The following is a 26,994-nucleotide window of genomic DNA, read 5'->3' as shown; positions in this document are numbered from 1 at the left end:
TGTTCTTATCTACAAAATAAATGCATTAACAAAATATTACTTTTGATGTTTTTACATGTTTTTACGGTTTTTATCTTAGTGACCTGTGGGACATCTCTTCTTATTATTTGGTGTGTTAAAGTGCGCCTGTAGTCAATACCTTTATCCCTTAAAACCCATCTTTGATCACCACAAATGATCATATTTAAACGTTTTTTCCTTGGAAAAAATTATTCATGCCTTAAAATAGTTTGAATGTAACTCTACACCCTTGCCTCATTTATATGCGGTTCTATGAATATTCGAATGAGCCCCGCCTCCACTCACTCACTCAGCTCAGAGATCCACTGGTTGACGATCACACGTTGATCTGATTGGTTACAAGGTCGTTTGTGACGTCAGAAACACCAGCGATTTCAAACCGTGTTTTTGAGACTGTCTTTGGTTCACTGCAGTTTTAAGGAGGAAATACTCAGCAATGCTGTCGACTTATGAATTTACACATGGTTTGTCTTAAAGCGTATTAAAAACACCATACATAGGCCTAGACATATAAACAACATTAAACGCTTGATTTTCACCACAGGGGTACTTTTGAGTTTTTTGTGGAAAAAACATGACTGTTGCTATATGCATAAGGTGTCAACGTTACTGATCATCATCTCGATCAACAGCTTATCTTACCACTAATATAGAATAATGTAAATATCAATCATACATACATCTGCATCTATGCTAATAATGAAGTGATAGGCCTAATCACATTATGATCAACAAAGCTGTATCATATTTGCTGATTCAAAAGATGATCAGAAATGCCTTCTGTCAGATTGATAGTTCATATCTTTTTAGCAAGTAAAAGGCCCTTCACCTCGTGGTTTTATAAAAATCATGTTAAAATGTGAATATCGATATCAAATATGATCCATCAGGCTTCTGAGGAAAGTTTATTTTTTATCCCTCAATCATCATTGTTTTTTCAACGAATTATTGCTTGGTTTAGTCTTTTATAATTTTCACTGCATCATACTATATGAGCCATACAAGCCTGATGTATCAAATATGATTCAAAACTTTTTAGATTTTGTCTAAACAACAAACCGTTCCATTACAATATAGTTAATCGACTACATCAAAACTGGGGTAACTTGGTACAAAAATAAAATAATAAGTTGGGTATTATGGTAACTTTCGATGATTAGTGAAGCGTTATGAGTCGCGTGGAGTCTCTCGCTCGATTATTATAAATTATATTATTATATTATTAAATATTTTGAATTTGCCGCTTTTGCGTCGCGGTGGTGACCGGAGGAAGAAGCAGTTGACGAGGCATTCTGGGATACTGGCGGACCCAACAACGCTTCTACTGTGATGGCGACCAATATCGAGCAGATTTTCAGGGATTTTGTAATGAATAAGATTAAAGAAATCGAGGATGAAACTCAAGAAATCAGGTAAAATGTTCGATCTTTTACTTGTGACTTAAGGTATAGCGTGTTTCATTAAGAACGCGTTGATTTTTTTTAGCCGACTAGCTTAACATTAACGTTAGCTGTTATGATCACTGTACACAAACTCCACTGAGATAGTGTTAAAACATTTAATGATGGTGTTGAAACTGAATTGTGTATTTTCTCGTCAACTCTCACTGTTTGTTGCCTTCTGTACTAGCTACATAATGAGGATCATGTTGTTGAAATAGCGTTGAAATTACAAGTTATTCCAGTGTAACGTTACATGAGAGAATACCTCTGTAACGTTATATTATAACTTAAACATGATAGGTGTTGTGTATCTAATGTTGTAAAAGGTTAAAATTGTTAACATTTACAATAAATGTTAGACTGTTATTTTCCTCTTTATTATGAAGCTGCTTTGAAACAATTTGTAAAGCACTGTATACATACTAATATGACTGGATTTGTCTACTTCTATGGTTTGGACACGATCACTTTACTGGTGTTACAGCATTTTCTTTGTATTCCTGAGAGTAAGAGATTCCTTTTATTATTATGAATTCTGTTGAATAAGGTAATAGACACATGATAATTTCACTCAAGAAAGCAACAAAGACAAAGGACTTCATCTACATCTCCGTCCTGTTTTGAATGAGTAATAAAATGTTTTTTTTTTTCGTTTTTTTCATTCAGTGTTACAGATGAGCCACAGTCTGAACCTGTGACGGAGATGGGAGAAGATGGACTAAAGGAAGAACAAATGAACTCACCAACAGGTTAGTTGTCAATACTTCTATGTTTTTGTATTTTATGACATATATTTGGTCACTAATAAGTCTTTGCTTTCACGGCAGATAAAGTCGCACATACTGACCTCCAAGATAACCATGCTAAAGAGGACACCAGCACTAAACACAGGAAAAGTAAAAAGCACAAAAAACACAAAAGCAAAAAGAAGAGAAAGAAACGCAAAGAAGGAAAAGACAGCAGCTCAGAGACTGAGTCCGACAAAGAGACACAAGAAAGGTGAGACACTTACAAAAGACACGTTAATTAGTCACCCTTGTTTTATAGTAGTAATATTTACAAAATGTGACAAGATCTGTTTGTTTGCTTAATGTTTAGTGATTGACTTCAGAGTAGTATCTTTCTTCTTAACATTTGATCATTTAAACCGTTGAATCATGCTCCAATCTAATGGTTTTATAAACTCTACAGCTGTTCAAATTAATCTCCAATGGGTTCAACTATAACTTCGTTTCAACTTGGTTTTTATTTCTAATGTGCACATTTTCTCCTATGTTTGTTTGTTGTCCAAAGTGGAAAGAAAAAGAAGAGAAAGAAGAAGAAAAAGAGCAAAGATGCAGACAAAGTAAAGAGGTCTCGCTCTAAGTCTGAAAGCTCTTCAGCATCTGGTTCTGAATCTGAGTCTGAATCAAAACCTTCCAATGAAAATACTAAGTCCTCTTCCGCAGGTAAGATTTCAAAGTCTGAGCTCAAAGACACATCTGGTGTTTTGCCTGACATTATTCCCAAGATAGAGAATTCTGTCCACAAAAGCACTGAAAACGAAAGGCCCAAAGATAAGAAAAGTAGTTCCAGCAGAAAATCTAAAAGTAAGGAGACTTCTAGAGGATCAAGATCACCCAGATGGAGATCAGGACACAGATCAAGATCCCGGTCTTCGAAACGACAACGTCGCTCAAAGTCAACCTCCCGCTCTAGAAATAGCTCCAAAAAGACTCATAAACAGGGAGAGAGAAGTAGATCAAGGTCAAAGAGACGCAACAATCGGTCCAGGTCTCATTCAGGCAGAAGAGGCAAACATTCAAGATCCAGGTCGCGCTCCAGGCGAACCAGATCCAGGTCTGTTGTGATCTCGAGGAAGAACAGAAAGTCTGTGTCAAAATCTAGGTCTAGCTCGCCACGAAGTAGATGCCGTTCCAAGAGTAAGTCTCAAAGTAGAACGAAACCTTCAAAATCAAGGTCCGTTTCGAAATCAAAGTCTGATCTGAAAGATGAACTGCAGAAAACTGAATCGATTAAGACTGATGCAGATCCAGCATTGGACAGTTGTACAAATTGTGCAATGGAAATGCAGAAGAACGTGTCTCAAAACACAACTGAGAATGGAAAAAGTCCAACAATGGCTGTGTACACTGACACCAAGTTGTTTGACGTTGCGTCGATCAGCTTGAGTTCTGGTTTCAACACAGTTGGAGTCACTGGATCTTGGCGACCAGTTCCCTTCTTGGCAGAGACGTCTGTGACCAAGTCTTCCCAAAAGTGCATTACACCTGAGGTGCCTTTGGAAGTGACCAATTTATCTGAAGAACCGCCAACCGTTACGCCAAAAGATTCGGAGTGCGCTGCCAACCCTGACGAGAAAGAAACCGACGCAAATCCAATAACCAACGTAGAGACTTTGATCGAGAGGAGCTCAACCTCACCATCCAAGTCTCCCAGTCAAGACACGTCCTCAAGATCCAAAGTAGCTGCACGATCCAGATCAAAGTCGTCCTCGAAAAAGAGAAAATCCAAGTCTCGATCGCCCTCGGCAAAGAAATCGCACAAGTCCCGGACGAGGAGCAAACGTTCGAAGTCGAGGTCGCCCAAAAAGAGAAAGTCGAGATCTCGTTCACAAGGTCGTAGGAGGAAATCTCGAACTCCAGACAGAAGCAGGCGATCTAAATCAAGAAAGAGGTCTCGCTCGCATTCGAGGAGGAGATCCCGGTCCGGCTCACGCTGGAGAAGAGGAGGTTTCGGGAGCCGATCGCTGAATCAGCGGGACCGATGGAAGCGAGAACCCAGTCGTTCCCCGGTCCTCATTCTCCGCAAGAAAAGCTCGACTTCCAGACCTCGACGGAGCACCAGCAAGACGCCTCCACGTCTTACAGAACTTGGTATGAAGAAACTTCTAAATTCGGTCAAAATCTTAAAGGAGAACTCTGGCACAAAATGAACCTTTGGTCTAATAAAACATTGGTACCTAGTTGACCGTTCTCTGAGATTTGTTTTCATGATAATCGAATGTAAAGAGTTTTATCTCTAAAAACTGTTTAGCGTATAACGCTAGTAATGGGGGCATTTAATAAGTAAAAAGAAATCGCTAGTTAATACCACTAACTAGGGGTGTAACGATTCATTCGTTTTCTCGATGCATCGATTACAAATCCTGACGATGCATATGCATCGATCTTGAAACATGTATTTCGAATCGTGAATCGTTTATTTCGGTCAATATTCGATTTAAAATGCTAAGAATCGAATAATTTGCGATTCTATATCGATTCAGTGCTTTAAAACATATAAACATTAAATGACTACATGCGCGAATTAATGAGGCGTTGTGCGGCGTCATTTCGCGTCCTCACAGCTCTCACATACTCGCTGCACTCTTACCATCTTTCACTGGATTTCGCTCGCGCTCGGTCCCATATAGCTCTCATCTGCAGATTTGAGCAGTCCGTGTTTGAGCTCTCCTCAGGACAGCCATTGGTGTTCACATGAGCAGATGACAGCTCTCTATCGAGAAAGCAAGCCATCGATAAAGCTGTCATTGCGCGGTCACTGCTATGAAACAACGCGTTCGTTGTGTGGAAACGTCACCGTTATTTTCTTTAAGATAAGATAGGCTACTGAAGTTTTATGGAAATGGGTCATACCCGTCCTGAGCAGTTAAAGTAAAACCCCACTTATTCAAGGGTGCGCATTTATTACATGGAAAGAGAAAACGTATAATAGGTGTCTAAAATGCACACGCTTCCAATTAATCATGAATGATGAATGAAATGTAACTTAATGTTGTTAAACTGAACTGATGAAATAACTACAACATTAATTACACTGAAATAAGAGCGCGTGGTTTATCCATCAATCAGATGCGCATTAAAGTTGCATTCGTAATCGTTAATATAGCACAAGTAGACAGCCGGCGCGTTTTCTTTCAGAATCACAAGGACAATCAGTCGGATAAAGAGAACAAAGAGTAGCTATTCCATGAGGAAACGTTAGTTAAGGTTTAGTTGGGATGGGAAAGTTCATGGTATTTTTAGTCTCACAATGGAGGATGTTTAATGTACCAGAAACACTTTAAGGTTGTGTATCCATTCCTACAAAATAGTTTGCATGATGAACTAACTATACTTTTAAAGCCTTTTTAAATCTTGGTTTACATTTTTACAAATGCTAATTTATAGGCTTTGGAAATTGGAAATATTTTTTATAATAATAGATTCATTAAAAACTAACATGGACTAACGTTAAATAGACAAAATGTCGTTTTTTTGTTTTTTGTTTTGTTCCCACTCTCTGACCCCCGAAGGCAGCTGTATAATTCACACCCTGACTAAGACCCATAGGGGGAAGCATTTAAATAATCCTATGAATGCCTATAAAAAATTAAGAATCGAATCGAATTAATCGAATCGCATCAAATTTTAATGTGAATCGCATTGAATCGAATCTTTCTGAATTTGCAAAAATCGTTCTTGAATCGAATCGAAAACCTATGAATCGTGAATCGAATCGATTCGCTGCCTACCCAAAGATTCACAGCCCTACCACTAACAAGGCTCAAAATAGCCCCACACGAACACAGTAACATAATGAGGGTCCCTACATGCAAAACGAAGCATTGAGAACTTTGTAAGTGTACAGACCGTTTAATAAGAAGATAAAGATAAAGACAGTCCACTTCGTGTATACAGACAAGAGCCATCTTTGGAAAACAGTCTCGACTAGTCAAACCACGAACGCCATTCATACAGTTCAGCTCACTTAGCACGTCGTTCGTGGTTTGACTAGTTGAGACTGTTTTCCAAAGATGGCTCCTGTCTGTATATAATTATAAAATATCTTCTTATTAAACGGTCTGTACACTTAGAAAGTTCTCAATGCTTTGTTTTGCATGTAGGGACCCTCATTATGTTACTGTGTTCGTGTGGGGCTATTTTGAGCCTTGTTAGTGGTATTAACTAGCGATTTCTTTTTACTTATTATATGCCCCCATTACTAGCGTTATACGCTAAACAGTTTTTAGAGATAAAACTCTTTACATTCGATTATCATGAAAACAAATCTCAGAGAACGGTTGACTAGGTACCAATGTTTTATTAGACCAAAGGTTCATTTTGTGCCGGAGTTCTCCTTTAAGGAATAATGAATATACTCTTTGAAAGAGGTATCTTACGCTCACCAATTCTGTACGTGTTTGATCAAATACATGATCAAAACCGTCAGTAAAGATGATGCTACAAAACATCTATATCAAAATTTGAAACATAAAACTAAGAATCCTAAAAAAAAATGTATTATGTTTTCCACAAAAATCGTAAGCAGTTAAACCGTTTCCATTCATATTAATTGAACATGATTAATAATTGATAAGAACGGAGCGCACACCAAATCAGCATATTGATGTCTAAAGGATCATGCAATGCTTTGATCACGGGAATAAATTACAGTATACTATATATTGAAAACGGTGTTTCAAATTGTAATAATATTTCACAATTTTTCACTGTATTTTGATCAAATAAATGCATCCATGGTGAGCATAAGAGACTCTTTCAAAAATATTAAAACTCTATATAAAATATTCCAAACTCTTGGCCAGTACTGTAAATTGCATTTGTCAGTAGCACTATTTTACAATTTCCTTGTTACATGTAACAGTAAATTATGTGCAACTAACCCTAATCCTATCCTATGGTAACGCTTCCTTTTACAGTCCTGTTACCCATGTCGATACTATGTACTTATTATAGTAATTATAATTACTGGGTAATAACTAGGTACTAACCCTGAACCTACCCCTAACCCATGTACTTACCTTATATTAGCCAGTACTTTCTAGGTAAGTACTGTACTGTAAAAGGAAGCGTTACCCCCTATTTTAAGTACATGTAGTTAATTATTATTACTCAGTACTTAAATATATAATTACACTGTAACAATGACACCTTCAAATAAAGCCTAACCCATTTGTCTTCTCTTACTGTTGTATTTCCTATTCCCAGATAAGGAGCAGTTGCTGGAAATAGCTAAGGCTAACGCTGCCGCTATGTGTGCCAAGGCCGGCGTGCCGATCCCAGACAGTCTCAGGCCCAGAGCTGTTCTCCAACTCCCCTTGTCATCCTCAAACTCCACATCCCTGTCCTTAACCGTGCCAGTAATGTCAAACATGACTATGAATGCTGCTATGGCTAGCATGACTGCCGCCACCATGACCGCTGCTTTGTCTAGCATGGGTGCCTTGGCTTCATTCACACAAATGGCCCCATTACCCACAATCGTCAACAAGCCACCGTCTTCAGCCACACCTAATCTTGCCAGTATTGAAGAAGCCAAAAAGAAAGTGACGAAGCAGGCGAACACCTTCAGCATTAAGGAGCTCACTGAGGTACGGGTTGTTGTGCATGTGCTTGCAGTTTGGTGTTTCTTGGTCTGCGTTGACTCAACGGTTTATTTAATCCTTCAGAGATGCAAGAAGATCACCGAGAGTAAGGAAGAAATGGCCATCGCAAAACCACACGTGTCAGACGATGAAGAGGATGAGAAGTTTGGAGCTTCGCTGAAGGAGAATAAGGGCATTGCGTTCAGTCTCGGTGTAAGTCTCTCACTGTCTCGCATCACTGTTACTTTTGTTCATACTTGAGGTTAGAGGTTTCTTCAATTCATTAACTGATCATACTGATATATTATTATTATTATTAGGGGTGTAACGGTTCACGAAATTCACGGTTCGGTTGGAAACGATACAGTGGTGTCACGGTTCGGTACGTTTTCGATACAGCAAAAAGAAAGAAATGCCAGAGAAATGTCCTATTTATTAAAAGAAAAATTATCTTTAAATAAGTTTGAGTTTTCCTACATCTTGAAACTTTTAGTTTTATAAATGGGGGTAATCTTTGAATGATGAACAAATAATGTTTTGGTCATCACATTAAAAATAACATTTAAATATAATAATACTTGAGTTTTGAAGTACGTGAAAGCATTTTACTATTCCTGCTAGGGCTGGGCGATATGGAGCAAAAAATATATCTCGATATATTTTGCTATATCTCGATATTCGATATATATCTCGATATCTTTACAGGAAAATGGATGTGAATACAACTCTAAATATAGGCCTACAATCAATAGAAAATTAATTTTCCATAACAGAATGTAACCAAATGAGAAAAATTAAACACAGGGCCTGAATTTCGTCATCATTATTAATCACGTGATTCATATACAGAAACTGAATAAAGTAATCAAATGGAAAATAACACTGAGTAGTATTTTAGTCCTGAATAAATTAAATACATAGGTTATTAATCCTGATTCCTTTAACTTAAAGCTATCTTTTGTTGTATTGACAACAAAATGAATGACACACATATGGCTGCCGTCACTTTAAGAGCTAGTGCACGGATCCTGTGTTCATTATACTGGCATGCGTTTTATGCTTATTAAAGACAAAACCGACTATGTTTAGAGTATACTCACGACGACCGAAATTGACAATTTAGCGTGTTAAAGCAATATAATCCGCGAAAAATAACTTTTGTTACTGGCCAGCTGTTCTTCAGGCGGATTTTCTATGAATGTGCGCATAGAAAATAATCTCTCAGAGAGCGCGCGAGCACTGATTAGTTTAAAATCGCTTGAATGTTTAAACTGGTAAGACTTAAAAAGACGTGCAAATGGTAAACTTCAGTCACGATGCACTGCTGGCCCGATTGTGCGAGTGAATATCCATCATGTCCCGACTCCTAAACGCGAGTGTGTATTATCGCCGCAGCGCTTGATACTTGCCTTGCACAACACATTATGAGAAGAGAAAGAAGCGGCACCGCTGAACACTCACGCTGTTTGTGAAATTGCGTCTGGCAGATAGTTGTTAAAAGAATGATTTGATTTTATAATCTGTGTGGATTACGATTGCGGGAATTTCCCGCATTATAAATGGGACCTGCGGGAATGATTAGAATTATGCGCAATACCCGCGCCGAAATTCGAGCCCTGCAATAGTTTAAAACAAGACGTTTGTAGTAGCCTTCTGATTACTGGAATCCATTGATCGAACTTCCATGCCTCTTATATAGTAATTATATATTGTAGTATGTAGGCTACCAATTTACTAATGCAATTAATGCTCACACTCTGTTTCTCTCGTGCTCTGTCGCTCGCGCGCAGACACACGGAGTTCTGTAGCCTCCGGGCTGGTTGCGGATGAGACAATTGTTGAATGAGACAACACGCGAGGTGAGGGGGAACAAAAGCAAGGAGGCGGGGGCGAGCACAGCACAGATAAGGCAAACAAGCAAAGTGGCGAAATCAGGATTAAATATAAACAATATATCGATATATACGATATGTCAAAATCCATATCGTGTTTAAAAAATATCTCGATATATTTTAAATATCGAGATATCGCCCACCCCTAATACCTGCCAAACTTCCATGGTTACAGTGTTACTACAGTACAGTATGAATGTTGCTGATCTGTGGACTTAAAAACCTGACTAAACATTCATGGCACAATGTTTCTCCTGGTTTCCACGTCAGCGCTGTTTGATCCGTTAATAACGACATTTTAGACATTTTAATGCTTCTCACTAGATCTTGCAGCGATGTTATTACTTCAGTACCGAATCCAAATGCTTTGTTTACTGGATCTCTTTTAGCGCTGTGTAGAAAGATCGGCTCGCGCTGCACTGACATTGATGATCCAAGCTGATAAACGGTCCGTGAAGCACAAAATAATGAGTTTCGTTCCGCTTTCGTCACGTTTGCCGTTTGATGTTGCGTCGTGGTGGTCGGATTTTAGTCGGCAGGAAAAATGGTCCAATGAATCGTTCGGTTTGTAATGTGTACCGAACCGAAAGCCTCGTACCGAACGGTTCAATACGAATATGTGTATCGTTACACCCCTAATTATTATACTTCAGACCGTATTAAACCTGGCCAACACTTCATGAACTTAACCTTGTTGAGGTGGGCTTTTACTTTTCACATTTTTTTGGTATTGGTTGATATTGGATATTTAACATGCATGTTGTTTTACATTGATATTATCTTTGCAGTCATCGAACACTCACCTTAAATAATTTATAACACTAAATGCAATCGATTAAAAAATGTATTTAGCCAAAATAGTATCGAATTTTAAAATGATCAAATATTAAAATATTATCCCTCTCAATTATGCAGGTTGTTGAGGTAGGCTTTTATTTTTTTACGATTTTTTTAAAATATATAAGTCAGGGATGGAAATTAACTTTTTTGTCCACCGGCCACTGTGGCTGGTGGATTTCAAAATCTACCAGCCACTCAATGTTTTTACCAGCCACTCTCTTGTTTTTAACCGACAATGTGTAACTGCATGTGAAAATGAATACTACAAGAATACTTAAGCAGTTTATTTAATCTCAAGTCTCAATGAAATACTGACATTTTCTCTTTCTCTCACCCTCGGCCTCATCCACCTAATCTGTCATTTATTTTTGTTTTGGTGATAAATTGAGCCAGCCTCCAAAAGTAATTAACCTGTCCTGTGATTTTTTTTTTTTCTCTCACACAACACTCTCCAGACACGGATTTATGAGCTATAGTATGTTGGTTGCCTTTACATTAGAATAATATTTAATATAATCTAGATATGAAATGGAATAAATAGCATTCAATACAAAATGAATATGTCTCATATATTGAAATCAAGTTTTATGTGATAAAATATTTGCTTTGTTGTGCATTAGAACCACATCAGGCATTTAATACAAAATAATTTATTGAAGCATCCAGATACTTCACCACGTGACAGCAGCTAGGCTCCTGATTGGTTAACGCGGCGCGAATTGACGCCAAAGTTCAGATTTTTCAACTCGGGCGGCAGACGCGAATTCGCGTCAAACGCGTGAATGCACAAAAGCACTCAATAAAATCATGCGCGCGGAACGCGTCAGACGCTCGAACTTGCCGCGCGAATGAGGCGTATTGGCATCTACCACGGCGCGCTCTACACCTCATTCGCGCCGCAGGAATTTTTTACGCGCATAACGCGTCTTTGCATTGACTTAACAATGAAATCACTCGCGCCAGACGCTCTATTCTCGTCTGGTGTGAACGCACCATGATGTTTTCTCTGCAGACCTCTACGCCTGCGATGTAACGCCACATTTTTGTTTGAAGGTGTGCCTCCTCTAAAAGTGTCTGCCGTCCGGGTCAAACAGTATGCTATTTTTATTTACCCGCCACGGTGGCCGGTAGGTGAAGCGAGTTTACCCGCCACAACACAAAATCACCCGCATTTGGCTGGTGGCGGGTGCTAATTTCCATCCCTGATATAATAAGTATAGTTTGATAATGGATATTTAATTTTGCATGCCATTTTTACATTTAAATTACCTCCATAAAAACACTAAAAATTTGATAACACTGTTAAATGTAATCTGTAGCGAATCTCAAAACAAACGTTTTTCATCATACATGTTATTATGCTTTACATTGATTTTTTTTTAGTGTTTTATTTTTTGTTTATCAAGACCAGAACTTTTATATAAGCCTTTTATCAGGTTTTGCCCATACCATGAAATTAATGTCTTATCGTTTTAGGCAGGATTTGAATCTCACTTCACAGATAATCATCTCTACTTCACGGTAACTGTGTTCTCTTCTCTTTCAGATCACAAAGCCAGGCGTCCGCACCGAAGCGGCCTTTGCTAAGGAGTTCCCGGTGTCCTCCGGCTCCCAGCACAGGAAGAAAGAGGCTGATGGTGCGTATGGGGAATGGGTGCCAGTCGAAAAGAAAACCGAAAAGCCTCCTGCGTCTGTTTCTGTTTCTGCGTCTGCGTCCGCGTCCGTTTCTGCTTCTTCTGAGACCAAGGAAACCAGCAAGGAGAATGATAGTGTCTTTCCTGAAGCACCTTCTCAAGTCAGTGTTCAACTTCTGAATTGATCTCAAATAAGCCTCATCTTCAGCTTGTCTCTATAAGCTCCTCTCTTTGGTTTCTAGCCCGTGGACATCACGTTGGCCGTCAGTGAGAGAGCGGTCGCACAGAAGAGGCTGGCGGAGAACCCCTTCGACATCAATGCCATGTGTATGCTCAATCGGGCTCAGGAGCAAGTACGTTTTGAGAGCCTACACGGTCCATAAATCACACAAGTGTCTTATACGTTTTGGCTAATTTGATCTTACTTTCAGCTACTAGTATAAGTGTAGCAGTGTTGTTACTGTTAACTAAAACTATTCAAATCCATTTTAAATGTGCCTATGCAACTAAACAAGTTCAAGACTAAAATAATAGGAAATTATATTAAGAAATAAGGACATTTTGGGTGTAGGAATTCTGATTTGTATACATTATTGGATTTATAATATTTTTGACTTGTGGTTTTTGATACATATATTCCAATTTATTTATGATAATGTATTTGAAATTAAAACATTTCTAAAATATATTTTGCTTGGTTTAGTCATGTTTTTGGTGAGATATATTTTCTTTGTAAGATTTGAACTTTCTCTCTTCTGTTTGTCCTGTGCCGCGTGACCAGGTGATTGCCGTGTGACTAATTGATTGCTGTTTAAAAGTAGCTCGTGGCCTGATTGGAGGTTCGCTCGTGAAGGGCCCGTTCACATATCGTGTCTTTTGCGCGCTCAAGTTCGTTATTTCAAATGTAGGCGCGCCGCGCGCGGTAAGCGGGCTCATCATTGAAGCAACGCGCTCATTTTCTCCAGGCGGAGCGAGATGAAAACACCTCAACTTTTCAGAATGCCGCAAGCGCACCACAGGTCATGTGACAAGAACCAACCAATCAGCTTCACCTTTTCGTAACAACATTGAAAGCTCAGTCAACGTGAAGGATGGGTATGCAACCCAAACACCCGGGTGTTTTTCTCCTCTCCGTAAATAAATCTTGTAGCAGAGCTACAGCAAGCGTGTTTCGGTGGTCGAAATCCATTAGCTACTATATAACTTCTTTGTCGTTGTGGAGAGCATATGGTTGCATAGCAACGACAGACGCCACGGGAAAATCGGACCGAATTTTACTATTACTAATAAAAGATAAGCTAATGTGCATTGTAAATGTCAGTAATTTATCTTTTTTGACTCATTCTTTTTATAAAAAGAATGATTTAAAGGCTGAAATATGTGATGTTTATCTTTTTATAAAACCTTTTTTGTCAACTTTATTTGAATTTCATTTTACTCTATGTGCCTATAGGGGTGGGCGGGGATGGCAGGGGTTGGTGGCAGTGTAAGTGACTTACCGGTATCTGAATATTTGCCGCGGGGCGAGGGCTTCGATTACCTCTCTCCTTTTTGACCATACATGTGTTTGCATCCCTGGTCCTCCATGTCTGTAGTTCTTTTTAACACTTTTCACTCGTGTTTGTAGTTCTAACCGAATCCTCGTCCACACGTGATGGGTTGTGGGCAATATTAGCCGTTAGCGTGCGCATCGATCTGCACTTCGGATATAGTAGACCATCCGGGTCTCTTTAAAACACTCATTTCAACACACTACGATTTTGGGACGTACTAATTCTATTTTCGAATACTATTTAGGACGGATAGTATGCGAATTGGGACGCAGCAATTGTGTTTGTCACTCACACCCTGATGAAGACTCATTAGCCGCAACGCGTTGGTGTGCCGTTGCTTGTCACGTGTTTAAAATACCGAAGCCATGAATGAATAAAGGCTTTTTATATTCATTTTTTATACTAGATCAATTTACTCGAGTGCATTGGTTTGTTTTTTTAATGAACTAAAATAATAGAATTTAAAAAAAAAACTCAATAAAAATGTCAAAAGCTCAACAAAATTGCTCAAACTTAAACTAAAATTAAAATGAAAACAGAACATATAATATTACAGTAGTGGGTTAAAAGTGATGTTTGTTTTTAAAGAGCCTACAAGTTTGATTATACAATAAAAATATATATATGTTTTTAAATATGAAGTTAAACCAAAACACTAATCTTGGTTATGGTATTTATCTGATCAAATTATTTGGCAAAAAAAAAAAAATGCATAGAAAATCAAAAAGCATACACTGACTACAGCATAAGTGAGTAATTTATTATTCATATTTGGTTGGTTCTCTCTTGTTTTTGCATGTGTTCATAATTTCTTTGTATGACAGTCTGGACAAAAATGATGCACACAATTTGAGATGTTTCATTACGTTATTATCACAAATAAAACTATTGACTCCAAGCACAACTACGCAATATGCTTACAATATCTTTTACACATTTGTGAAGATGTCAACTTAAAAATCTACTTAAAACCCCGTTTTCGGTAGTTGAAATTAAACTGAAATAAAATATAAATATTAGATAAACTTGAAAATTGGAAATGTGCCTTTGCAACTAAATAAGCTGAAGTTGTAGTACCAAATGTACTTAAACTAAATAAAAATAACTTGAAGCTACGTTTATAGAAATATAAAAAAACAAATGACAAAAGCACAAGAAAAATACTAAAATTAAAATTAAAACAGGAATTTTAAAAAATAAAATTAAAATTAATAAATACTATAATAGTATATAAATAATTCTAGTTACACTAGAGTGCATTGTTAAACACTTTAAGTTTAAATTGACTGCAGCAATTAACATTTTGCCAGAACTTCTAGTAAATCACGTTATTTTGTTTAGTTTTCTGTTCAGATTGGTGTGAAAAATCTCAATTTGAAACCAAAAAAATTGTGATTCTCAGTTTATCCAGAACCGTGCAGCTTTAATACATTCGGTATTAGCTTATTTTTGAGGCATTATTTCCATACATCATGATTTTATTGCTGACGTCTGGTAATGGACTTTCACAGGTTGATGCATGGGCCCAGTCCAACACGATTCCCGGCCTCTTCACAGGTTCGACAGGCGCTCAAGTGCTCTCATCTGACGAGCTCTCCAACAGCGGCCCACAAGCCTGGATTAAGAAGGTAAAGCCCTGAGTCAACGCCACCACTCTTACAATGATTCTGGACATATATTGTGCTTGATGGTTTGTGTTTTTCATCATATATGTGTGTTAAATTCCCAAGAATCATAAAGTTGACATCATGAAAGATGGTGTATTGCAGTCAGATGCTTAATTTATATTTACACTGTTCTGACATACGCTCACATTGCACATGAAGGGTAAAATAGATCCTGAAATGCTCTCAAACTCACAGTTACCCATCATCCCCTTTTATAAAGCATATAAGAATTGTCATCTGTGATTACTTTGCCAATTGGTGTACCCAACTGAGTTGTTAATCAGACCGCAGTCCAGTCACTCGCACAATGATAGTTCACACCGGACGCTTTTTAATTAATAAGTATTGATCTTTGAGCTTAGCATGACGTCAATGTATCCTGGGAAACGGTCTTGCCAAAAGACAGCTCAGAACTGTGTGTGTGTGTGTGTGTGTGTTTACTGACGTCAGCTGAAAGAGAGAGAAAGAGCGTCTTTTCTTCTCAAGGGGACCTATTATGCGCTTTTTCAATGTAAAAAAAAAAATATATATATATTTTTCCCATATTCTCCATTGTCTGTTTACAGGGTTTCTGTGGGGCATTAAAAAGCCAATAAATGGATTTATTGAAAATTAATGCCTTAAATAACATTAAAAAGCATTACATTTTTAGATGTAGTTTTGAAGAAAATTTAATACTATCAATTTATTTGAATTTATTCATAGTTTATCATTTTTATTTTATGCTGTCGTAAAATATGGACGTTAGTGTGATAAACGTGGAACCGGTTTGGTAATTGCTTCCGGTAATTTTTTCAATTTTTATTATCCAAACATCAATATTTGTATTAGTAATCAGGGAGACTGACCTTCATTCATAAAAATTATGCCAAATATACTGTATGTTGTTTCTACATTAATTAGGAGATTAACTGTGAAATTATTACATTTAAAAAAATACCTACATGATAAAAACGTACAAAAATGTAATCAGACAATTTTTTGATTCATTTTTTTTTTAATCGATTGATAGCACAAATATATAATATCTGTGGTTAGTCATGTATGGCATTACATTTTTTTTAAATGGCATTAAAAAGAATTAAATTTAATTTAAAGATACCTGCAGAAACCCTGGTTTAGCCCCTCCTCCTGAAAAGCACGCTGTGCTCTGATTGGTCGGCTGGATCAGTGTGTTGTGAGTGGTCGAGCGCTTCGAGTGTGTTTGGGAAATGTCCCGCCCCTTTCCATAACCGCCAGTTTAACACTACTAACTAACTCAACCAGGCCCCGCCCCTTTATTCTGCGTATGAATTATTATAATGAGGAATATTGTGACGTGTTCGTTCCCGGGAGAAACTCAAGACTACAATGGAGGCGTTTCAGGAGTTCAGAAACACTGACGCTCATATAGAGAAGAACTCAAACACGTACTATGATAAAAGCATAATAGGTCCCTCTTTAAGTGCAAATATTTGACTCGATTTACAGTCCTTTGGAGGAAACGAGGCTCTCTTGATTAAACGACCCCAGCGTTTGAAGGAAAGTCGGACGGGTACACCACTTGTGCAGGTCATGCAGATGTTTTATATGTGAAATTCTGTCGTAGCAGATGCATTGATGGATCGGCCTCACTTTACTCCCCTAAAAAGTGTCTTTTGAGAGCGAGGGGAGGAAAGGAAGATGATGTGAAGTAAGCCTCTCCGCCCCTCCTCTGAAACTCCCAATGAATAGAGAAATATGCATCAGGATCCGACTCTCAAATCTGATTGGATGAGCCACATGCAGAAAATAGCCAATGTAACACAACCTACAGTTAGATTAATAAACTACAGTAGTCAACATTTAAACTTTTCATCATATTTATACATGAATTTTGAACAATACCCGTTCTTGTCTTTATTTTTGATCCACTTTAAAATGTTGACTACTGTATATTTCTCTACACTACTGTTCAGAAATGTGGCGTTGGTAAGATCGTTCTCATATTCACCAAGGCTGCATTTATTTGATCAAAAATACAGTAAAATAGTGTAATATTCTCGCGGTTTAAAATAGCAGTTTTCTATGTGATTATGTTGTAAAATGTAATTTATATCCTGTGATCAAAGCTGAATTTTCAGCATTATTACTCCTCTTCAGTGTCACATGATTATTTTAATATGCCGATTTGCTGTTCAAATAACATTTTTGATTATCAATGTATTATTATATCAATATTTTTGTGGAAACCGTGACACATTTTATTTCAGGATCCTGATAGAAAGTCAAAAAGTACAGCATTAATTTGAAATGTAACATCATAAATGTCTTTACTGTAATTTTTGCACAGTTTAATGCATCCTTGCTGAATAAAAGTATGAATTTCCTTTTTTTTTAAATAATCTTACTGACATCAAATTTTGAACATTAGTGTAAATCTTAATTGGATATTGGTGTCTTTTATCATATTGATGTTCCTGTCACTTTATTAAAGCAATAAATCTTTTGAAGTCGTATGTTACAGTTACTCTAAGAGGTTTTAGGCACTCCTAAAAACCCCTTGGTCTTATTAGTATTATTATTATTATTATTATTAATATTCAATTTACACAACACAAGCCAGAACTGTGTACATGTGTCGCTTTAGCTGAGAAGGCTTTGGATGCTGACTGATGTGTAATACACACCTTTACATTTAAGAGACATGATGATCCAAAGTTTTTATTTAGACTAAGCTAATTAAATGCTTAATTAGTCTCTGTACAGAGAGATCATAGAATTCAGAATAGAATTATTCAGGGCAGTGTTTCCAAAACGGCCAACTTTGCCTAGATACGACAGTCTCAATATACAGTCAAACCAAAAATTATTCAGATATCATTTTTTTACTCGTGTGTCCAGAACACTACAGTTCATTTATAAGTGAGCAAAATAAAGTAAACTGAGACATATTACACCCAATAATTCTTCATACAGTGACATTTGGGACCAAATCCAGACACTTTGAGCTGATCAAAGTGTGTTTTCTGTAACTGCTAATGCTCTTTTTACACACAGACTGAACAACATGAAGCATTGCTTGGTCACTGGTTGAGCTAAACTGGTATTATCTAATTGTGTAGTTCAATTTAACAGCTGACAGATATTCAACATAATTCATGTGTGAGAGTCGAACAGAAGGACGGACAAAACCAGTCAAATATCCACTGATCTGAGAACTGAAACTGAAAATGTCTGAATAAGTTTCGGTTTGACTGTATAAACCCAGTGTGATATGTTTGGAGCTCACTCTTTACCCAAGAGCGGGATTCAAATGATATCGAAGGAAGAAGCAGCATTTGACCCTGATTTTTTAAATTGTTTTAGTCTAAAATGCCCGAGAGGAAAGCGTCACAACAATGTTTGGGATTCGGCATTGATTTGCCAGCGGGTTCGAGGCTCTCAAGCTGATTGGTTGGGTTGGGACACGAGGGGTGGGGGCTCACAGTTTGACCTGTGAACTCTCACCCCTCTGTATGGACACTTGTTGCAGGGTCAGTCCTTGTAGCTGCCTCTTTGCCATGGTCAGAGTCAGGCCCGTTGTGTTCACGTCAGATGCTCGGCCGATGATGGGGGCCTAGGTACGTACGTCCTCCAGCACCCTTCCTTCTATTCATGTGGATTTGTGTGTGAACTGATGCTTTTCTGCCATGTGCTCCTGTTTGTTTCCACTGAACCGACTCAAAGCCTGAGCTCTGTTCAGGACAGGTACTGAAGCTTCGCCTGGTGAAGGCTTGCACATTAGATTAGTTATGTGTTACTTAAGATATACACTACTGGTCAAAAGGTTTGGAATTATTAAGATTTTTTGTAATGTATGCACACCATGGATGCATTTACTCAGTCAAACAAAACTAATATTGTGAAATATATATAGTAACGTGTCATTTATATCCTGTGAATTTTCAGCATTTCTTCAGTGTCACATGATCCTCCAGAAATCACTCTAATATGATGATTTGATGCTCAAGAAACATTTATGATTTTGATGATTTTGATGTTGAAAACGGTGTCATATTTTTGTGGAAACGGTGATACCTTTTTTTTTTTTTTTCAGGATTCTCAGATTAAAAGAAAGTTTTTAGCATTTTTTTGAAATCGAATCTTTTGTAACATTTTGATGCACAAACTTTAAGGTGGTGTATCACGTTTTCTGCAAAAATGATAATAATCAGTCTTCAGTGTCACATGATCCTTCAGAAATCACTCTAATATGATGAAAAATGTATGATTATTATCATTTTTGCAGAAAACGTGATACACCACCTTAAAGTTTGTGCATCAAAATGTTACAAAAGATTCGATTTCAAAAAAAATAATAATAACTTTCTTTTAATCTGAGAATCCTAAAAAAAAAAAAAAAAAAAAAAGGTTTCCACAAGGTTTATCACCGTTTCCACAAAAATATGAAACCGATCATAATCATAAATGTTTCTTGAGCATCAGATCCTCATATTAGAGTGATTTCTGAAGGATCATGTGACACTGAAGACTGGAGTAATGATGCTGAAAATGATCACTTTACACTTTACTATATATTCACATTGAACATTTTTAATAATTTTTCACAATATTACAGTTTTTTGATCAAATAAATGCAGCCCTGGTGATGTTTATATGTATATTTATACTTGTTTAGTCTGCTGCAGGTGAGAAATAAAGGACTTTACATTTAAACACTTTACCTATTCTATATCATAACAACTTGAAGTGTTAAAATTAAAATAGAAATGAAGGCTGTTATATATCTAGCGTTTGATTTTAAAGCTCACAGCTCCGGTTGGAGTGATGTGCCGATGTGACGTGCCTGAGCGAGCGAATCTCTCACTGCTGGCCGTTTCTCTCCGTTTGCCTCTCTTTCTCTGTCTGAATCTGTCCCGTTGCATTCAGGACCAGTTCCTGCGGGCGGCGCCGGTCTCGGGCGGGATGGGCGAGTTACTGATGAGGAAGATGGGATGGCGTTCGGGGGAGGGTTTGGGGAAGCACAGGGAAGGCACGGTGGAGCCCATCATTATCGACTTCAAAACGGACCGCAAGGGTGAGCGAGACGCCCCCGTGGAGAAACGGATCGGGTGATGACGTCATCATCGCTGAGGTCACACTCATGACATCATGTGCTTCTGTTCACTCAGGGCTTGTGGCAGAAGGAGAGAAAACACAGAAGTCTGGCAACATTGTGGTGATGAAGGATCTTCTAGGTGAGTGACATGGTTTACGTTTCTAGATCCTAAACTCGAAAAATGTGAATATCGTGAAAAACTTCATTTATTTCAGTAATTTCAGCACTTAAAATCAGAGGTCGACCGATAGTGGATTTTACCGATACCGATATCTAGGTTTGACCGTACATGCCGATAACCGATAATTCAACCGATATTTTTTTTTATGGATACTGGATTAAAAACAAACATCATACTCACAATAAAACAGTGCTGAACTGAAATGTGCTCAATTAAATAAATAAATATGAATATATTAACTTTATACAGAAAATAATTTAAACATTAAAATATTACAGGTTTCGTTAGCTATAACCTAGAAACATACGTACATTTCATAGGTAACTCTTTGCAAGTCCCATTTGTAAACAAGGATGTATTAACTAGCTTTCATGAACTATATGCATAATGCAATATACCTTTTTACTGCATGTATTAATATGAGCAATACAATTGTACCTTTATCATTCATGTTAGTTCATTCACAGTACATTAACTAAGGTAATAAAAGATAAAATAAGAATTAAAACTCAATTTCAAATGCATTAGTAAATGTTGAAATTAACCAACTACCGTAACAATGAATAATTATTCTACAACTTGTATTAACCTTATTTAATGCTAAAAATGCAATGTTATTGTAAAGTGTTACCATTTCATATGATTCCAAAGAGTCGTGCTTAAAGATGGCCATTAAAATGTAATAAAGACCTGTATTATGTATACGTAATATAGCCTATAGTCTCTCACTTTATTTGCTTCTATATTTTAGAACACTTGATGATTATCTAATCAAAATAACAAGATCTATTGTAGTGATTAAAAAGATCTTAAATCGAACGCGTTTCTGATTAGTTTACGTTTCTGTCGGCTGCATGAACATATCAATGTTGAGAAAGCAATCACGTCACTAGTTTTAAATATGCAACTTCGTCGGCTAATGAACGCATAAAAGTGACCAGCCGGATAAAAATAACGCAAATAGATGGTAACAATTGCGCCATAAAACATTTGGGTCAGGTCTGCGTGTGTTTTTGTCACATTGCATTAACGGTTGACTGAGGTAATGTTAGAGTCCTCACAGCCTCGACGGCAAACTACTGTTCTTTCTCTGCTGATGCAGCATCTAGTCAACAAATGAATTAATTTGTAATGATATGGCAATATGTAGCTACTTTAGTGTTATGTATTCATACCGTTTCGCTGTCGGTGTTTTAAATGTCAGCGCTCTCACTGCGTGTTCTCTCCGTGCTGCGCGCTTCCTCACGTGTTAACGTAAACAACTCAGCCAGTGATAGTTTGTTATTTGTCCTCTAGAGGCCGCTCTCACTCTGTATAATGCCAGCAGTCTCTTCTGTTCTGAGCGCTCTCCTGCTGTGTAATGACCGCACGCACTTCTCAGCCGCTCCAGCAACGGACGCAACCCGGAAAAACTTTCGGTGTGGATTTTTGCCGATAACGATAGTTCCACCAAACAACTATCGGTGCCGATTAATCGGCAAAACCGATGAATCGGTCGACCTCTACTTAAAATGTGAAACTAATATATTATATAGACTCATTACATGCAAAGTGAGATATTTCAAGCCTTTATTTGTTATAATTTTGATGATTATGGATTACAGCTTATGAAAACCTTTTCACAATATTCTAATTTTGAATGTGGGGTTTTCAATTATAACAAATAAAGGCTTGAAATATCTCACTTTGCATGTAATGAGTCTAATAGTTTCACCTTTTAAGTGCTGAAATTACTAAAATAAATGAACTTTTGCACGATATTCAAATTTTTCAAGCTTCGTGTGTTTTTAAATCTGCACTGATTTATATCAAGTAAACACAAGAATAACTTTGATATTGATAGTAATGTTTCAAGATGATCACTAACTGAACTTGATCATCCATACAAAACACGCGTATCAAATATGATCATACGGCTTTTGAGGAAGGTTTATTTCTTCATCTCTCAATCATTGTATTTCATTGCATTATGTTTAAAAACTAGAGCTTTAATCATCAAACTAAGCATTAATATCATCTCACTGAGACACATTATTGACTGATATTGATATGCTTTTTATGTTCTTATCTGCCATACTGTTATTAAGATCTAATTGATTTACCTTACAAGCATCAGAATTTCATCTCACTTTTTCTCCATATAAATATCAACATCTGCACCGAATGGAATATTTTTCTTCTGAATAAAACACTGTTTTTTACCTCAATATTTTCACTGTATCATATTATCTTCATTTATACAGCGCTTTTAACAATATAGTTTCACAGCAGCTTTACAGTGATAACTGGAGATTACAGTAACAGATTGTTTAGAGTTAAAAGCAGATCTAGAATAAATTTATTGTCCAGATAAAGTTAGTTTTGATTGATTCACTTCCGTTGTAAAGATCATTAGTTATTATGAGCCATGAAAGCCTGATGTATCAAATTCAAATATGATGCTCAACGTACATTTTCTGACTAGTATTTCAAATGCCAAGTCAGAGATTGTTTGATGAAATGTGTAAATGTGAAGTGTCCTGGTTTATTAGGCAAGCATCCGGTGTCTGCTCTGATGGAGATGTGCAATAAGAAGAAGTGGCCCCAGCCTGAGTTTGTGATGGTGCACCACAGCGGACCCGACCACCGCAAGAACTTCCTCTTCAAGGTCCGTGCTTCATTTCATTACGTCAGCTTTCTCAAATACGAAGTTATACTCTTTTGCATTAAAAAAATATGTAAAACCCACTAAAAAAAAAAACAGTATTTTCCAATGGATTGTGAATTTAGACATCACAATATTATAAATAAAACTAGGGTTGTGTCCAATGTTCCCTCTAATTTTTTTTTCTTGCTGAGCAAAACTTTTTTCTATTGGGCGGACATTTTTCGCCACCTGAGCAAAAATAATCTTTATACCTGACCTGTACAGCATACGTAGAAACACAATGGTTTCAACATTCAGTTGTAACTTTTAACTTGAATGTGCCATTTCTATTTTATTTGACCCTTGATGTAACTTATTAGTATTAAATCATATTTTCGAAAAACAAGCTTATTAACTTTACCATTAACATTTACCATTTATTAAACTAAGAAGTCACTCGAAGCACATTTTAGGTTACCTGATAGTGTTGTCACGGTACCAAAATTTCAGTGTTCGGTACCAATACCAGTGAAAATCCACGGTTCTCGGTACCAATTTCGGTACCAAAGCTTAATTTAGATAAAATTTACATATATTAAAGTGTATATCACAGTTACAAAGATGGAAACTGTAGTATTAAAAACACTTTACAATAAGATTATATTTGTTAGATAACATTAGATAAAATGACCTAACAATAAACCATAGTTATATACATAGCAATTATCCTCCTTGGGGTTAATTTAAAAATATACTAAATACATTTTTTAAATCAAAAGTTTTATCTGTTAACATTATTTAATGCACAATGAATGAAGTGAACAAACATGAACAATCAAGTGTTTGTATTAAATAACATTCACAAACATTAATTAATGTTGTAAAAATATATCGTTCACTCAATGTGTTGATGTTAACACATCAAGTAATGTTAATGAATGGTATCTTATTGTAGTGTTACCAAACTATACAGGAGATAAAACATGTTTTATTTGACTTAACTGTAGCCTACTTTTATTTAATCCAAAACTGCCAAAAATGTCACTCTTGCCTGTCTTCAAAACTTGAGAACCCTGTAGCTGATTTCTAATGCAAGGGCTAGAAATCAATTAATTCTTTGCTGATACTTCCTCGTCATCACGGAGAGCGCAGTTTGCACCGCTTTCTCCTTCTCTCCACAAGCGCTCGCTCTCGCGTCTCCGCTATGCAACCATAAACAGTGACGCGCCTGGAAAAACAAGCTCGCACGTCGCTTCTATCATGAGCGCGCTTCCTGCGCGCCTACATTTGAAATTTGCACGCGCAAAAAACGTGCTATATGAACGTGTGAACGGCCCTTTATGGCAACGTGACATTAGCCTAATTCAACATATTTCCATGTGTGGCTCTTTCCTCCTTTCTTGTCAACAACTGGATTCAGAGCCAACGCTTAGGAGCGCGGCCGGTCGCCATGTGTTTTTATGAAGAGGACGCAACTCTGCACCTTTCGGACAGCGCATCAAGAACCGGATTAACCCGGAACTCGGTACCTAGAAAAGCTGGTACCGTAACCGTAAATTTTTTTTAGTACCGACTTGGTACCGAAGTACCGAGTTTTTTGACAACACTATTACCTGATATATTTTTTTACAGTGCTGTTAACTGTAATTGCGCTGGGACTAACATTATAGGCTTTAGCTTCAATTTTTATGAAATTATTCTTTAATCGGTTGCATATTATGTGGTGGATATATCCCTCGAATGCACACTGCAGTCCCTTTTGTCTTGCTCTCTCAGATATTTCACATGTTCGCCAAAAATGACTAATTATCTCATTGGGAATGTCTGACACCGGTGCATACACACTGTAATAGACGTGCCAGCCGCGAAAGCTTGACAGGCGTAGCAACAGTAACTAGGGAGGGCGGGGCTTAGCGAAGGGTCAATTGTGCATTCAGCAGCAGACCCATATTTTGGTGTAGTTCATCAGGTGTTCATCTGGTATTCTGTGCCGTCAGGTGGTGGTGAACGGGAGTGATTACCAGCCTCAGACTGCCAGTCCCAACAAGAAACACGCCAAGGCGATGGCCGCCACAGTGGCTCTTCAGGCGATGGGAGAAGTGGCGGGAGACGGGGTTCACACCGGACCCGTGTTCACAGCCGCCACTAACATGTGACGCCACATCGCTCACGCTGTCCGTCAGGGCAATATCATCCCGTACGCCATTATCTGTGTTATGAATTTTTTGTAATTTTGTAATTTTCTTCAAGCACATCCCCGTGACGGCCTTTGCACGCCATTGAAATGAGAAGCATGTTCACGGGTAATAATGAGTACATAGTTCACCAACTTTGAGGTTTTGTAATAATAATGTGTTTGATGCGTTTGACTGAACGGCGCCATTGTTTTAGACTGTTATTGTTTCTGTTAAGTCTGCTCTAATGCATGCTTAACTATTTTATCTTCATAAACAAGGTTTTTTGTCTTTGCTTTAAACTTTTTACCAGCCCCGAGTCCATTGCAGGCGTAGAACATGTTTTTGTGATGCAACGGAATAAACGGAGAATCATGTCACTGGAAAATAATGCTCTTTATTGTGTCCGGACAGTTTCACGTTCACTGTTGCTGTATGTGTTCGAGATTATCAATGTTGACATTTGTGTTACAAGAAGGTTGAGTATGTACAGGTGAAGCTCGAAACATTAGAATTTGGTGCAAAAGTTCATTTATTTCAGTAATTCAACTTAAAAGGTGAAACTAATATATTATATAGACTCATTACATGCAAAGTGAGATATTTCAAGCCTTTATTTGTTATAATTGTGATGATTATGGATTACAGCTTATAAAAACCCCAAATTCAAAATTAGAATATTGTGAAACTGTTTTCATATCTGTAAGCCATAATCAACACAATTATAACAAATGAATAGGGGTGTAACGATATTTGAACCGAACCGAAAAACCGCGATACACCACCCACGATACGTATCGCGATACTCTCATGGCGAACCGAACACGCCCCGCCCCCTGCTGCCCCGCCCCCTGCTGCCCCGCCCAGAATAATAAGCTCATTGCACCTCATGTGTTGTGTACACAACGAATACAGGGTTGTTGCCTAACCACCATTAACCACATATAATCGCAATAAGCTCAGTGTTTTGTTACTTGTGATAATAAGCAAGGTGTAATCTTTCAAATTATGTCTATTTGATCACGAAATGCAAACAATAAATGCCGTTTTGGCGCTCTTAGATGTGGCGTGACAGATATCACTGTATGCATGCGGCAGCCCGGAGCGCGATCATCTCTTCCTCAGTTACAGAATAAACATGAATGGACACCCGAAGGTATGTTGAAAGATACAGTATACTTACTGAAAGGCATCATAACTCGTGGAAACACTCAATCAGTGTTTCAACAGCGGAAATACGTCAATAAAACGCTTAGTTTTTCACATAGCTTTATATTTACCTCAGGCAAGTCATTCAGTGTCCACAGCTTGCTGGTTTGCTAACTCTTTCACTAAATAAATGCTATATATTAGCCTATATATTATATTTTACTTAACCTGTTTATGATGTTTGTTTAAAATAGTTGTCATGAAAATAACAGCAACTGTGTAAATTATTATATAACAATAACAAATTAGAGTAAAAACATGTTAATGCAAAAATTACCTTATGTGCAGTTTACATGTTTTCATACAATTTGTTATTTGAGTGTTGA

General features: G+C 37.4%; 1 protein-coding gene across 1 annotated transcript; it reads left to right on the top strand.

Annotated features, from left to right (window-relative positions):
* Positions 1–1,282: 1,282 nt before the first annotated feature.
* Positions 1,283–25,456, top strand: LOC130096672 (protein SON). The gene is made up of 14 exons (XM_056263277.1): positions 1,283–1,433; positions 2,130–2,212; positions 2,291–2,462; positions 2,757–3,605; positions 3,636–4,339; positions 7,457–7,839; positions 7,918–8,082; positions 12,154–12,360; positions 12,442–12,552; positions 15,264–15,380; positions 20,310–20,457; positions 20,552–20,617; positions 23,191–23,306; positions 25,283–25,456. The coding sequence occupies exons 1-14, from the start codon at positions 1,351–1,353 to the stop codon at positions 25,439–25,441; spliced, it is 3,363 nt and encodes a 1,120-aa protein (XP_056119252.1). The 5' UTR covers positions 1,283–1,350; the 3' UTR covers positions 25,442–25,456.
* The last annotated feature ends 1,538 nt before the right edge of the window (positions 25,457–26,994 follow it).

The sequence above is a fragment of the Rhinichthys klamathensis genome, unplaced genomic scaffold (genome assembly GCF_029890125.1).
Source record: "Rhinichthys klamathensis goyatoka isolate OS25496 unplaced genomic scaffold, OSU_Roscu_1.1 h1tg000205l_1, whole genome shotgun sequence".
Taxonomy (NCBI): domain Eukaryota; kingdom Metazoa; phylum Chordata; class Actinopteri; order Cypriniformes; family Leuciscidae; genus Rhinichthys; species Rhinichthys klamathensis.
Note: the sequence above shows the minus strand (reverse complement) of the source record. Positions and strands in the feature narration are given on the sequence as shown.